The sequence below is a fragment of the Syngnathus leptorhynchus genome, chromosome 18 (assembly GCF_054491065.1).
Source record: "Syngnathus leptorhynchus isolate UIUO chromosome 18, UIUO_Slep, whole genome shotgun sequence".
Lineage (NCBI taxonomy): Eukaryota > Metazoa > Chordata > Actinopteri > Syngnathiformes > Syngnathidae > Syngnathus > Syngnathus leptorhynchus.
The window spans coordinates 5038753-5054755 of NC_141212.1; the positions used below are offsets into that span (position 1 = coordinate 5038753).

The window sequence follows — 16003 nt, forward strand, 5'->3', positions numbered from 1 at the left end:
TTAAATAAATCAAATGTCCTTTGTTTGATTTTCTATTTGATATAGGGAATGTAACAAATACACTAAACTAAGATTGCATTCATTTGTGCTCTCTAAAGCCACAACCTCCATCACTCACTAACTGCAGTGTGAGAATATGTGGTGCCCTGAAGATAATGGAGTAGTTTGCCCATCTGAATGTCAACTCTGTTCTGCAGGATGAGTAAGCAGAAATGTTGGTCAGGATGTGCAATGAACCAATCCTATCAGTATTTCTCTTGGCATGGTAATACTTGGATAATTTCTACAGACGTTGCTTTAATTCCTTATTTCTGCTGAATTTGACCTACTTCTCATACGGATTTTCTCTCACGAGCAGAGGCAAAGAATTACTCTTCATCCCTTTATCTCCACCCACCCTCACCATCCTGTGCTTCATGTCTACTTCTATTCGTTCCACGTGCCGTGCAGATGGACTCGCTTATCAGCTGCTTCTATTTGCAGCAATGCCTGCAGCTATCCAAAGGGATGAAACACTGCACGCGACATGTCTCGAAATTTGGGTAGAAGGATGCTAACTTTATAGTAGACTGCACAAAACAGATGACTGAACCACCATGTTTGCTCCACTGACACATATCAGATTAGGGAAGATTAGGAGGTGGTTTCTGATCATATACACTGCTTATGCTTCTCTATTTGAATGCAATAATGCAACCTTTACCCATCTGAATGTAAAACTGTTCTTTCTTTTTGTGTTGATTGTGTGCAATGGTTATAAAAAGTCTACACACCCCGGTTGAAATGGCACATTTTTATGACCTAAAAAAAATGACACCAAGAATTAAAACTGTGCAACTCATTATTTGAATTGTGAATTTATTTGAATTGTTCTTGAAGTATTTTATTATATAGTAAATTTGCATCCTCACGCAAAGCTGGGTTGCACGTGCTCTTCTCACCCTTAACCACGCCCCGCCAATGACGTCACCGTGTCAAAGTGTCCGCTGTGCTCCGCAGCGAGAGGACGGCGCCGCACTGCTCACTCAACAAGCGTGCACGGGGCGAAACGGCGGTGCCCGTGAGGCCCTCATCCATCACCGCGATGGGAATTAGCACAGCATTCTTTGTGAGACAAGCCCTCATGCCTGACTACCTTAAACGGCTCCATCTGGGAACCCAGACTTTAAAACACTGCAGCTGAGCGACTCCTCCATAGTGCATTGAGGAGGATAGGATGAAGAGCAGAGACACCCAGAGATGAGAAGTGTTTGTCTTGTCAACTTGGACAAGGGCGTTTATTTGAACCTCATCTGAGTTCTGTACATCATCAACAACAACAACACAATGTCTGCCATGTGTATTTCTGCAGTGGTGAGTGCATTCATTTGATTCATACACTCGGTTTTGTTCCTTATCCTAAGGATTCCTTCAACAGATTCTCAATTTAAAGGGACAGCGCCTATTTTTTGTATCCCACATCCTTTCCCAGTCTGTTTCCAGTAGAGCTGTGCAATACCTGAGATGTTGGTATGGACAGTTACTGATTGCATGTAAAAAAAAAAAAAAATTATGCTATTTTAAATTACAGTTAACTCCAAGTTATTATCACATCAACAATATTAAGCAGCTATCTACTAGATAGAAAACCCCAAACAAAGCAGAATGACTCTTAACCTAAAATGTTTACAGAGTTCTTTGGAAATATCTGAAATCATAGGAATGAATGTAAAGGATTGATACTACCTGATTGGTATTGATGTGATACCGATACTCACATCAATACCGATTCAATCAATATGCATATCCATTGTTTCCAGTTAAAGCTTCAGAGGCAGTGTCCTACATGTTTTCCATCACAATGACCATTCATTCCCCCTATATTAACATCTCATCTGTATCCAGATATTCAACTGTGGGCGAAGCAACAGAAAAGTGATAACAGTGGTGTGTTTGTTTGCTACACTGTACTTGTGTTGACATAACTACTGGAAATACCAGTTACGGAGTCTTTATTGCTCAATGCTTGACAAAGATGTGGCCTGATTATTTTCTGTAGAACCTAAGGTTTATTTTCAACACAATCGTTTATGCACCACTGTTTGAAATGAATGGAACTGCCTTCAATCTGTTCTCTTTTTATGATTTTTATTTTCTAATAAGTAGTACTGTATAAAGTTTGAATGATATTTTTGAGTCTGTAGCCTTGAATAAACACTCATTTTAGGTCAGTGAGGTCTCGACAGTCTCATAAAGCTGCAAGGTTTACAGAACAGGAAACCATGTTTTTGTTGTTGATTCACTTCCTATCTGATGCAGACTGAGCCATAAAGTCAGCTTTCGGTTGTTTTAATATTATGATGGATTGACTGAGAAGTAGAGTGTAGAAGTAAACACTGAATCTTCGCACATTGGAGGCGCCAAATTTTAGGACAAGTTTGCAAGCACTCACTTGTTATTGCCATCAGATGGCTGTTTATTCAACAAGTCTGTTTTTTTTCTTATTTTCATTAAAAAAATATTTTTCTATACTTAGTTCATTGTTTGTGACTTGAATAATGTTTCAATATTTAGCATAATTAATAATTAATTCATAGAATAATGAAATACATTTTTATTTAATTAATTTAAGAATTAAATTTTAAATAGTCTAAATTAGATTTACTCGCTGATTTTCATTCAATATATAGTCATTTTTATTATTTCAGTTTTTCACCGAAGTTGTAGTCCACCAAAGCACAACTAAGAGGATGTGTTCAAACAACAAACCTCCTGTGAAGTTATTTGCACAATGGATGAGCACTTATCAGCTGCAGTGTGACACATCCACACAAACAATCATCATTACCTTTTGTCTGTGATAAATTCACACTGAGTGAATCCAAACAATCTCTTTCCTGTCTGAGCTGAAATGTGCTGCGACTGCAGTGCAAGGATTGCACAGGGGGGCGACACAACAGGTGCTTCTTCGTGTGAACAAGTGCCTTAGTGGGGGGGTTCAGTCAGTTAACAAACAAGGGAGGGAAGTAGGGAGCACGTGTCTCTATCCTGAACATGTATGCATGTTAAACCTTGCTTTAATTAGGTAGTTATTGCTGCCCAATGTTTTTCTGCCACCCACATCCCAAAAAAATGTATGCAAACACCTCATTATGTCAACAGAAAACTGATTTTCACTCAACCCGAAACAACCACTTCAAAACATTTAAGACTGCGAAATGCTGTACTGGTTGAATACAAGAATATTGAGCCAAGCATTAGTCATACAGTTTGTTTATTATTTAGTGCATTAAGACAGTGCTGGTCATGTCATTCAGACTTAAAGTCTGACTGGACTGCTGACAGACTTATTGCATTGGTAGACGGTCAGTTCATGAACCTAAATGCTTATTTTAGAATCCTATTTTTTTTTTCTCTCTTGGCCTAGAATGTGGATGCAATGACTCGTGTTTAGTTAAGAAGTGTGGCAGGATATTATGAAATGTTTTATTAAGGCACATAAAAAATAATTTCAATTTTGAGTATTATGATATTAAAATGGCTTGTTAGTTGGTGCAATGTGACTAGTACTGTCTAATTTTATTTTTTTCTAACTTATTATATCATGAATATATGTATTTTTCATAAATAACAAGAGTATATTGTTATTAGTTGTGTTTAATTTTACTTAAAATACATAGACATAATACGAGATCACGTAGTGTTATTTTTTTCAATTAAAAAACATTATAAATGATTTTTTGTTCGTTTTTGTGGAGCCTGGAACGGATTAATCATTTCTCCATTCATTTCAATGTGGAAAGATGTTTTGATTCAAGGCACTACTGTACGTGACAAAGCAGTCCTTGTTGAAAGTTTATTGATTCTCAGTGTGTCTTGAGACCGGTTTAATAGCCGGTGCTCGAGGTAGAATTACAAATTGCTGTCCTCAGTTGCTCTGGGAGTCCAAAATTTAGGAGTATGGGGTGTATGTTTATTGTGCTGGGATGCAGCACTGTTGCCCATAGGATGTAAACAAGTTGTTGCCTGACCAGCAACCACACCCTCAGATGTTCTTCCTGATAGTGAGTCACAGAATCAGCAGATTAAAAATGCGCTTTTTAATGTGGGTCGTGAAAGACACACGCAAAACATAGACCCCAACAGATGGAGAGATAGGAACAAAGGCATGCAGAGGCCTGACTTGAAACCTGATTCTCTGTCTGCAGAAGCTCCGGACAGTGTTTGTCTACTGTACGCAGAAGCAGAAAAAGTACGGGGGGGTGCCTTGATTACATTTGTCGCATGTTCTCCTTTTTTGTCTTGCCGCAGGTTTTAGTATGTCCTTGTTTCGTTTCTCTTTTGGCGTCTTATTTTCCACATACGTCGGCTTCCCTTACCATGCTAGCTTAACTAGCAATATTCTGTCACATTACCACTGCATACTGTACTCCCTTCATGGTATGCTGAACAACATATCTCACGGTAACCTCACGTGCTTCTAACTGTAGTCGCAGACGGAATTAGATATCAGTCTGCTACAGTTGAGCTTCATGGGTGACAGGTCAAAGGGATAGAGATGCTGTCTAGCAATAGGAAGCTAGGAACCTCTAGCATAACATTGTCATGTTACTGACCACGCGGAAATAGTTGCAGTATGGTGTCATGAAGAATACTCAGGGTTTTAGACTGTGGGGAAAAGTACCTGAGAAAACCCAGATATTGGTAGTGATACTGTATCAACGATAAAGTTTTTTTTTAATAGTTTGGATTTGTCCGCTTGATTTATACGTGTCTTTCTGGGTGGGCCTGGCTGGCGCGTGTGCCTTCTGGCTCGCGACTATGTTGGACTAGCCTGAGACAGCATGCCCTGAGTGGATTAAAGCACTGTGCTCCATTCCTGTAAAACAACCGCTGTGTCAGCTCTGTCTGTTATGTGTGAAAAAGATTTCCTGTTTGATACCAGCACATCTTTAGTTCTTGAAACTCACACTAATGGCAAGCCAGGATGTGCAATTTCAATATTAAACCACAGTGGGACCATCCATTATGCCCTGACCAAATGATTTTGTTAGACACCACTACATAACCATAACCGCTTCCTTAATTACCCATCTTATTTATATTTCTGTAGAAAGATTCAAAGTATCCATATCAAAAGAATAGTCTTCCAATCTTGTCCTCTAAGAGTGCATCCTGGAACCTCTACATAAAAGCTTTTACTAAGATGGCAAGCGTTCAAACGTGTCATCAGCAAAAAAAAAAATTCAGCTAGCTCATCATTTTAAACCAGACCGTCCTCGTTTTCGTCTGTATACCAGCACACGCCGCTAATCTCCTTTGATATATATCTGAGAATTCACACGCTACTTGGAAAAACAATTTTAGCGACCTGCGTCGTTATGATTTACGAACTATTGTTTCTTTGTCTACTCATTCCACCTGGTACATTTGAAATTCAAGTTAAGCACGTTTGATTACCTCTAAATAACCTGGGGTATTGTAAAACTATGAAATTCCAGAAATAGCTTTCTTATTTGTCTTTAAACATCGTCCATTTTTACTAAACGTAAATACTTTCTTGTCTTCCTCAGGTACTGTGGACATTGGTGGTTGAACTCTCAGCCCGGGTTTTGACAACAACTCACCCAGTTGAACTACACCTCCTATCCCCTCGCCATTATCATTACAAAGACCCAGACTCTGGTTCTCAGTTGGTCTGTGACAAGTGCCCGGCAGGTACCTATGTATCTGTCCATTGTTCCCAAACCGCCGTTAGGGAATGCAGTCCCTGCCCCAGAGGTACTTTCACACGAGGTGAAAACGGCATTACGCAATGCCATCATTGTCGAGCTCCGTGTCCTGCAGGCCGGATTGAGAAACTACCCTGCACTGCCTCTCAGGACCGTGTTTGTACCTGTCCTCCAAACACCTTCCTGATAGGAGAAGGTAGCACCGAGTGTAAGCCCCATTCGCTGTGCCCGCCTGGGACAAGGGTGAAAAAGAAAGGTACCGAAACAGAAGACGTTATATGTAAGCCGTGCACCAAAGGAACTTTCTCCGATGCCGAATCAAATTCAATCAAGTGCCGAGCCCATGCGGACTGCCAAGCTCAGGGGTTGACGCTGCTCATAGTGGGAACAAGAGAGACTGATAATCTTTGTGGACCAATGTCTACAACCATCCCAGCTGCAACTATCTCCACAACAACTGCACAAGGACAGGAATTAGTGACTTTGGAATCGTTTTCATCAACATTAGATCACAAAGGTGAGACCTTGTCTAGTCATCGTGAACCCTCATTCAACCCTTTTTTTGAAAGGAAGCACATTCTTTGGCATGGCAACAAAGCGGTGGCTTCTACTTACTTTAGGAATGCTACTATTTGTGGTCATGAGGAGGTCAACTTCTTCCTCACTCTTCCTCACCTCAATGAGGTGTCGGATCTGGGAACATGAGTAATTCTCTCCCCCTTTTGTTTTCGCTGCCCTTCACCCTTCTGTTAAGTCATTTCTGAGAATCAGACGGACATACTGGGTATCACTCCACCTCATACCTATAAACCTTGTGTGTTTCGGGACAGACTCAATGACTCTTAGTTACGTCACTAGTGAATGGGAATCAGGAAGGACCAATTGATTCTGAATAGCCCGTCCCTAGTAAATAATAAATTAAACTGAAAGGTTTACTGGGTCATACTTACGTTTATTGTGCACCATATGTAACAAAGACACTTTGTATACTATGTCGGGTCATCTGTACACTATCATCCATTAACTCTCATCTCTGTCTCAACCCAGGCATCAACGGCCGTTCAGCTGCTATTCAACTGAAGGAAAACCAAGGTGGGGAAATAGAGGGTAAAATTCGTACAAGCACCTTTCCAGCAATCCTTGACCCCGCTCAGGTTTCACCTCCCACAGCCCCAAAACAATTGGTGCATCGTAAGCAACCGTGGGACCAAATAAATTCAGACCCTTTGCTCGGTCCTAACAAGAGGACGATGGAAGGATCCGAGGGGTCAGAGGTCAGGGGAGGGATGGGGATCAATAAGATTCCTATACAGTCAAACAAAGACAAAGTTTCCAGTTATAACCGTCCCATTCGAAGAGGATCCCCACGGCCGAGCACTCACGATCACTTCGATATCAATGAGCACCTCCCGTGGATGATAGTCCTGCTGCTCCTCCTCGTCCTGGTTGTGATCGTGATGTGCAGTGTGAAACGGAGTTCCCATGTGCTTAAGAAAGGCCCCATGCAGGATCCGAGCAGCATCGTGGAAAGGGCAATTCAGAAGAAACCATCTCTACCCCCCGCACAGGTCAAAGAGAAGTGGATCTATTATTCCAACGGACAAGGTTAGTCTGATTTGTTGCAGAAGTGGTATTATCAACCGTTCCTGAAAGCACATATCTTACAAAGTTTCATTTTAAAATCTACTTTTTCCCACTCAATACCTGAAAGTCGACAATGTTGTAATTTTAAGCCCCCTAGGTATTGTTTCAAGTTACATCACTAGTACTATACAACCACTCAGGCTGGGTGAACTGATCAATGCTGCCCTGGAGGGCACTGGGCTTGCACAACACTCAAATTTCACTGATTGCTTTCTTTCGCCTTTCATTCTCAGTTTAACCTCCTGTGTGGTTTATTTATTTATCAACCTGTTCTCTGGTTCCTTCTTAGCTCTCTGTCTGTATCGTTCTTTTGGCACTTATTGCGATTCCCTCCTATCTCGATGTCAACTACCCCCCCCCCTCGGTTTCTGGTGCGTATCTGTAAACACAGCAGTGAGAAGTAACAGGTGGGGAGCTCAGTTTCACACTGAGAGAAGGATAGACACACTGAACTTTACAACAAGACATGTGTGTGTGTCCACATGCTCTACGAATCACCCTCCTGTCTCTACTCAGTGGCTAACCACAGAGAACTGGAATAATCTGGTTTGAGAAACATTGGGTTTTGTTGTTTTTGTACATGCACAGGACGAATAGGCACCCAACAAAGAAAGAGATGCATAGAAATGATAGAAGCAAGTGAAATAGAATGTCAAAATTAAAATGTTACGCTAAGAAGTTATAAAATACCTTGTCCTAGATTCTCTCAAGTCGACCTTGTCTACACATAATAAAAACTCAATTACCTAGATAGGCCATGAGTAGTAAGTTTGAATGGTTGTCTGTCTCCATATGTGCCTTGTGATTGGCCATTCACCAAAATTAAGTCAAAGATAATCAGTATAAAAAAAAATAACGTACTTTATTGTCACACAAGTGTGTAAATGAAAGTCTTGATACACCACAAAGAGTTTTGTTAACGACCGTGCCAAATTTAAATAACTAGAACTATTGCCAAGTACATGAAAGTAGGTAGGGCTGTCATAAACAAATCTTTTCAATTATCCTATTTATTTGATCGATTAATCGGGGAATCAAAAATCGAAAAACCACATGTGCCTCTATGTTCAAGGCACACCCACTTCAAGCTTTCATTGACTGGAATAGATCCTATTGGCCCGTTGACAAAAGTCGTTAGCTACCAGCTAGCTCCTGAGCTAACTGCATGTAACTATATGATAAACTATGTTTTCCATTTTGAAATAATCACTATCAAGCATTTAGCTAACATTCTCTGCAATGCCGTCATGCACTCCTGTTGTCACAACTATTTTGATGACACAAGTCCTGGAATTTTTTTGACACACCTAATACGTCAAATCAAAGCGATTCCCTGCAGTGATGAATCTATAGAGAACTGTTGGAGCATTGTTCAACTCCTTTCCTAATTAAACCAAAAATATTTAAAGGGTGATTTTCAGTGTTTGGACTTTTGTTTTTCTGATGGAATGACGAATCTGGTGCCAAGGTGTGTGTATTTAAATGCCAAAACGTACACACTTGAATAACAACACAACAAACATTTTACACTGCCATTTACCCTTTGGAACAATAAATAAAACAGCTTTTTAATCCTTTCAAGGTGCATGGTTGGCCTCACTTGAAGTTTTTAATGCCCATTTACTAGAATAGTTAAAATACTTAACACATAAACAGAAGGAAAAGGAAAAAACATTTCTCATGTACTGAGCTTAGCATTTATTGAGAGACGAGGGGTAAATGATGTAAGCTAGCTCTCTAAAGTCATGTTTTTATTATGATGACATTTTAAAATCAAATCATATTTTTGTAGACTTAAAAAAAAATCTCAAATAAACACCCATAGACACACACCCAAGAAGAGAAGAATAAAGTTGTATACTTTGCGGTCTTTCTGTAATGCCCTAATAGTGTTTGCCCCAGGAGATTGCCAAAACCCTGACAGTTTTAATTTCAGTTTTTTGTGTGTGCTATCCATCCTATTTGGTGCGTGTTATCCATCCTATTAGTAAATCCATGTCTATGATGTAATGTAAAAGCATTTAGAAAACAAATGCCATGGAAAAACAACATCTACTAAAAAAGAACCTCCCAGGTAGTTAGTCGAAGTAATTTATTTTGCGACTTATATTTCCGAAGCAAGTTGGAAAATGAAAAGAAAAACAACATTGTACCTGCCCACCCTTCTCCCTTGTTAAATCTCCACACCGTTAATAACGCCAAGTTCCACATTCTAGCCCAGTGGGAAGCTTTGTGTTAGAATCTACTGTGTGTTGCAGTACCAGGGTGGGCCTATGTAGCCTTTGTTTGATGGTTGTTAAGAGAATTGTTATTTCAAGAGAAAGTTCACCCACTCACATTAATTTAAAGTGAAAAAAATACTATGTGCTGCATTCAACAACTAATTTTTGTCACGGGCCGCATCATTTTCGTAGTTTCCTTCGAAGGGCCGTTATGACGGTCAACGCCTTATACAGTATAGGCTGAACAACAAACTGATGAACTAGTTTTGAGACTAGTAAAAACTGTTCAGATACCTAAAAAATTTGCTAGCAATATTTCAAATGTTTAAAAGTGGGAACAATTTGTAACTTTTGACACATGAAGTCAATGCACAATCTGTCTTTGCAGGCCACATAAAATGGTGTGGCGGGCCGTATCTGGCCCCCGAGCCTTCGGTTTGACACCAATGATGTAATGTCTAAAATACAGTGACACACAGGGGAAAAAAAAGCAGAAAAATCATAAAATAAGCTAGGAAGAAAAGCCCTAACACTAAACCGACTATCCAAATATGACTTTGGCAAAATGAGGTGTTGAACTCGAGTGTTGCTTGTTATCACAACAAATGTTAAGAAAAAAGTTTCAGTATATTTTGTTACTCATACAAACTGGCGTCTGCCATTTTTGTACAAAAGAGGCATTAGCAGCACAGTTATAAAACATGACAGGGGTTGAAGAAATATTAGTCAATGCAAATGCATAAACATGCACGCTCAGGCATGCCACTTCCTCATGCAAAGACATAAACACATCTGCTGGCTGGCACCCTGAATCATCACGAGACTTATATAGGCCATCCGAGTGCGTCCAGCAAACAGGGACAGTGAGGCATTTAGAGCGAGGGGATTTCTCCGCTGTCACTGTCTGTTATTGCCAACGAGGCGACAGGCATTTGACCCACAAGGCTGGCACGCGAGGTCCTGCGGGTCTACGATCCACTCCAGTTTATTAATCTTAAGCATGAGTGATGGATTTTATATTTCTGTTAATGTGCAAAAAAAATACAAAAGAAGGTCAAATTTTTGGGGGGGATGTGATGGTGAATTTTGGCATCGTGTGCTTATATTTCAATCTCTTTGTATTGACCTCTGGATTTTTATCAATTCACACTCAGTGATATTTTTTGTTTGCGTGTATGGGTGACACATATCCCCCAGCAGTGGTTTATCCTTTTTAATCTGCTCAAATCATCCTGGATTTGTGCATTTAGGATGTTTGCCACTGCGGACATCAATCAGGGATCAACCTGATGATTATCAAAGTGGATGAATAAATTATTCTGTGTGGAGGACATCATTGATCGCGATAGATTTCAAGGACTGAATAGTTGTCAGAAACTTCAGCTGTAGTCCAGAAGCTATTTGTGATTCCTTTAAAATGTTAATTAAATTGTGATTAACAATATTGTTCAGCCAATTCTGTAATGATAGCATATTGTATGTGTTCAGAAAGACCACCAAAGTATTTGTTTACTTTTTTTCTTAGGAGTGGACATTTTAAAACTGGTTGCAGCTCAAGTGGGCTCCCAGTGGATTGACATTTATCAGTCACTGGCCAACGCCACCGAGCGGGAAGTGGCAGCCTTCTCCAGTGGCTACTTGTCAGATCACGAGCGGGCATACGCCGCGCTTCAACATTGGACCATTCGGGACAGCGACGCCAATCTAGCCAAGCTGATCAACGCCTTGCACAGACAACGCCGCATCGACGTGGTGGAGAAGATCAGACTGGTCATGGAGGACAACCCACAGGTAGGATTGAAAGATTGGAGAGTGAATAGGCCCAATTCTTTGATGGGATAAATACATTTGATCTGTATTTAGTCGTAGTTCTGTTTTTGACGATGCCATCTCCGATTTTTAGCTGAGTAAAATTCCGATAACGATCAATTGTCCTCCACTCTGGAACAGTACGGTCCGAACATTTTTGTCTCAGACTGTTGCAATATTTACATGACAACCCAACCATGGTTACAATAAAACCTTTATCCTTAATTCAAGGTGAAAGCCTAACAGTTAACGGTATTGTTCATAGACTTTCTGTCTTTCAGTACAGATAATTTCATCTTTCATTACTGCTTGATAATCAGTGGATGATCTTGCATCGCTACATTCTTTGAGTTTCTTTTATGATTTTTTGTTGAATTTTATTACGTAAAGGAAGTTGTGCTGATGTGTGATATTTCTAATACAGGTTTTAGAAGACCCACAGAAATTCCCTGCTCAGCAAAAACATATTCATTGTGATAAAACTACAATTTGTAGTTCTCACTATGAAAAAAAAATCATTATTTGTTATCTATTTTTAATGATAATAATAACCAAGGTCAGAAAAAAAGCTGCCTTTACTCTCAGTTTACTGTAGTTGTGAATGGCAAATATAATAGTTCGAGAAAACAAAAATGGGGACCAGTCAGAAAAATCTATTGATCTTTCAATGGAATTAATAATAATCCACTGTGATCAATGGGGAACATGTTCCATAACAGCCAACTCCTATCGACCTCCGAGCTTAATTGACATTCTCACTAGGACAACTGAGTGTCAGAATTAATAACAACAATTTTTTACTGTAGAAGTAGCAGGATTACAAGTTAAAGCATAAAAAGGTTTCATGTATTTAATTTTCCATTATGACTCTTTTCCCTATCCTGTTGGAATTGTTTCACCTCAACCAACTTTTTTGTGTTTACACATCTCCGTCATTGCCAATACGCTGATCTCATAATCACCGACAATTACAACTCAAACCCTCATTAGCCTACAATAAAGCCGAATTAGCATTTATGCTGTGGTAAAACAGCAGTGTGCCTGGTATAATGTGAAACACTACAAATAAACATAAAGCAAGTAAATATAAACTTCTTTCAGTTCTTTCCACAGCGATCCAGATGAAATTACGAAACAAAATGACAGCCAGGACTTTTTTTTCCAAAATGATGGAAATTCCCAGTGCTGTGTGCCAAGATAATATCCGAGTAACTCGTTACGGTGACCTTTATTGGGACAACTTGAATGTCACAGCATGAAGCTGAACATGAAATATCAAATGAATGTCATCTTTTGTCATCATTTGTTTTTGCTTTCATTTTTTCTCTTATTTGACGGATTTTTGTGCTGTTTGCTCAGCCATACAATTTGACCTACTTTGTTATTTTTGCACCTGCTTTTCCAAAATGCTCCACTTTTCTTTGCTTTTGTGTTGACTAGGTAATTGTGTTTTGTGGGTTACAGTTGACAAAGCATACAAATGTAATATCGATGATCAATTTACAATGCAAACATTGTTATGAATGTTATGTTGTCTATCTTTGCCCAGTTTGATCTAAACCAGCTGATGACGTCTGTGAATGTAAGCCAAAACCTCAGTCCTATTCACAAGCCTCAGGAGTCTCCCAGCAGCACCGGCACCGGCGGCGGCAGCGCTGCAGGTGTGGAGCAATCGCCGGTGGACCGTACCAAAGGGTTCTTCCACGATGAGTCGGAACCGCTGCTCCGTTGTGACTCCACTTCCAGCAAAGACTCTGCTCTTAGTCGGAACGGCTCGTTCATCACGAAAGGTTAGTAGGGAACACGAGGAGTATTATGTTATGTTATGTTTTGTTATGTTATGTTATATTTTATTTTATTTTATTTTATTTCATTTCATTTCATTTCATTTTATTTTATTTTATTTTATTTTATTTTATTTTATTTTATTTTATTTTATTTTATTTTATTTTATTGAATACCAAAGATAAGATCTTCCTCAAATATATTCTGCAAATGTATGACGCACTTCTGGTGTGGATGGTGACAGTTGCTTTCGATAAACAGCAGGGCGGCGACAGTGAGTTAAACTTCAGTGAGTGTGAAACCTAACACCCTGGTCTACCAACTTCCACACACACACACACAGATGGCAGTACGATACTATCACAAAAATGTTGACTCAGTTAACTAATGGTACAATTCATATCAGTGAGAAGTCACAGTTTCATTTTCTACCCTTCCGTCATTGCCACAGAGAAAAAAGACACGGTGCTTCGCCAAGTCCGCCTTGATCCGTGCGACCTCCAACCCATCTTTGATGACATGCTACACATCCTGAATCTCGAGGAGCTACACGTTATCGAGGAGATCCCTGCAGCCGAGGACAGGCTTGACCAACTTTTTGAGATTGCGGGAGTCAAAAGTCAGGAGGCCAGCCAGACGCTGTTGGATTCGGTCTACAGCCACCTCCCTGACCTTTTATAGAGGTGTAGAGAGGATGATGTCATAAAATATGTGCAATGAAAATCTGGTACCGTTCAAATCGAGCACAACATTAATCATCCATCATCTTAAATTTATATACCAGAAGGTTGTAAATGAGTCCGTTATCTACTTTTGAATGATTTTGACCTTTACACTTCCTTTTTCTGTCGTATTGTGCGTTCTTTGTTATTCCTTCATCCACCATGGTCAAAGTCAATACTTGGTGACGCTCTTGCAAAATGTATGAAATATATTTTGAGTTTTACAATGTAGCAAACATTGCATCGTGAATCGAGAACTTGTTGAACACGCCTAGCTATAAACAAGTCAGTGCACTGCTATTGTTCTTGTTTTTAAAGAGGCTCTTTAACAATTAAAAATATATCACAAACATTTATTGACATATTATCCAGCATATGTGCCTGATCTAACGCTGATATGCATTTTTTTCACGTGATGGGGAAAATGAATGCTTCAAATTTGCCAGCTGTTGTATTTTTTGTACTCCTCTAGATGGCACTCTCTGTTCAACATCGGGCTAAGAAAACTTGTCATTCTTTTAACCTTCTTTATTTAAACCAGCAGTGCTATCTAGAGCTGTTCTGTTACAAACACAAAATACAAAATATGCATACTCATTCTACTTGAAATATGTCTATGTATGACTTTGGATTAAAAAAAAAATACTCAAGGACTCAAAAATGAACTGTAAAATACACCAAAAAAGAAAAAAAAAAACTTTGCTGGTCCCCATGACAGTAGAAGCAACATTGGAACTGAAAGACTCAAACATATGCTGCTTCGAAATTGACAGAGAGACAAAGAGGATAACCAAGATTTCCTGACATGGCACAGGGCATGAGAGCTTTTTTTTGTTGTTGCTTATATTGACGTACTGAAAGAAGTTGAGTGGATGATTTCACTATTCACAGTTATAGCCACTATGTTTACTTTGTAACTTTAAAATAGCTCAATAAAATCTCAATATTTGTTATAACATTGTGTATGGTGGTTGCTTATGTCGGCCTTTAAAGAAATATTTAAAGAATTGGCAAAAGTGGCCAAATTAGAAATGTAGCTCTTCCACACTGCCTGATGAAGAAAAAAACTAGAACAATATATATATATATTAAAAAATACATTTGAAAAAAAAGAATATTTTCAAATGTCAAAGAAAAACAATGATATTTTCACTTCTTTTGCACTAACTAGAGGTACTAATGTTCCCAAATTCGAATTCACTGAGGTTGTCCTTTTTAAATTGTCCTATATAATACACTTTGCTTTCTCCACCTTGTGATTTCACAGGAAATATTCGAGTCACAATTTTCCCCCAGAAAAATGAAAGTATTCATAATCTTGTTTGAAATGTATGAAGCACTTTGTTCAACTAACCAATTCATGTTTGACGCACAATCTGTCTCGCATGATGTAAACATCTTTTTGTTCTTATCTAAAAAGCCCCAGTGAGCAAACGGCTCCAGTTACACCAGTTAACAACACAACAATAAGGACAGACACACCATTGCGGCCACAAAACTACCTCTGATCTCCACTAAGACACAAAAGACATTTGTGAATTCACACAAGACGTGTATTTAGAGACCAAAGTAGAGGGAGTGTCCTTTAATAACTAGTTACCTATACGGCGGCCTTGTTGGGAAAATAAAATACGCTTTGTCGTACTGTAATTCAAAAGACCCATGTGTTGAACTTGCGTAAGATGGGTTTATGCTTTGTTTAAGTTATTTACTAAATAGTTATGAATTTATTTTGGATTTCAAACTTTCCTAAGTCCATTTTGCTTTGACCTCTCCTGCTTTGATTTATGGAGAAGTAGAGCAGCCGGTGCCTGTGTTCACTCCCACGACGGCACAAACACCCCTTTCTAACTAAGCCCGTCTATGGAAATGCCAAAAGAAAGAAAACTCCACCCTTGTTAGACTGCACTTTATGTTAGACTGGGCATGAAAATAGGTCCTTGAGTTTCGGCTGTCTCCTGGGTTTATTGTGTCCTTGTTGGCATTGTCAGAGGTGACAGGGCTGGTGTTGTGCAATTTAAACACAGGGAGATTTTCTTTTCACAGGTGGAAATTCTTTTCATTCGTGCTCAGTATAACAAAGCCTCCATAACTATAGATATCAGATATA

General features: G+C 39.2%; 1 protein-coding gene across 1 annotated transcript; it reads left to right on the forward strand.

Annotated features, from left to right (window-relative positions):
* Positions 1 to 1017: 1017 nt before the first annotated feature.
* Positions 1018 to 14849, forward strand: tnfrsf21 (tumor necrosis factor receptor superfamily, member 21). The gene is made up of 6 exons (XM_085938073.1): positions 1018 to 1353; positions 5553 to 6228; positions 6759 to 7316; positions 11103 to 11368; positions 12936 to 13176; positions 13623 to 14849. The coding sequence occupies exons 1-6, from the start codon at positions 1327 to 1329 to the stop codon at positions 13850 to 13852; spliced, it is 1998 nt and encodes a 665-aa protein (XP_085794199.1). The 5' UTR covers positions 1018 to 1326; the 3' UTR covers positions 13853 to 14849.
* Positions 14850 to 16003: the final 1154 nt, after the last annotated feature.

Bases quoted from the DNA above. Each gene is read 5' to 3' on its own strand.
- tnfrsf21 (XM_085938073.1), top strand. From the start codon at position 1,327: ATGTCTGCCATGTGTATTTCTGCAGTG. The intron at 6,229-6,758 runs GTGAGACCTTGT...GTCTCAACCCAG, and splicing joins ATCAACATTAGATCACAAAG to GCATCAACGGCCGTTCAGCT. The intron at 13,177-13,622 runs GTTAGTAGGGAA...TCATTGCCACAG, and splicing joins CGGCTCGTTCATCACGAAAG to AGAAAAAAGACACGGTGCTT.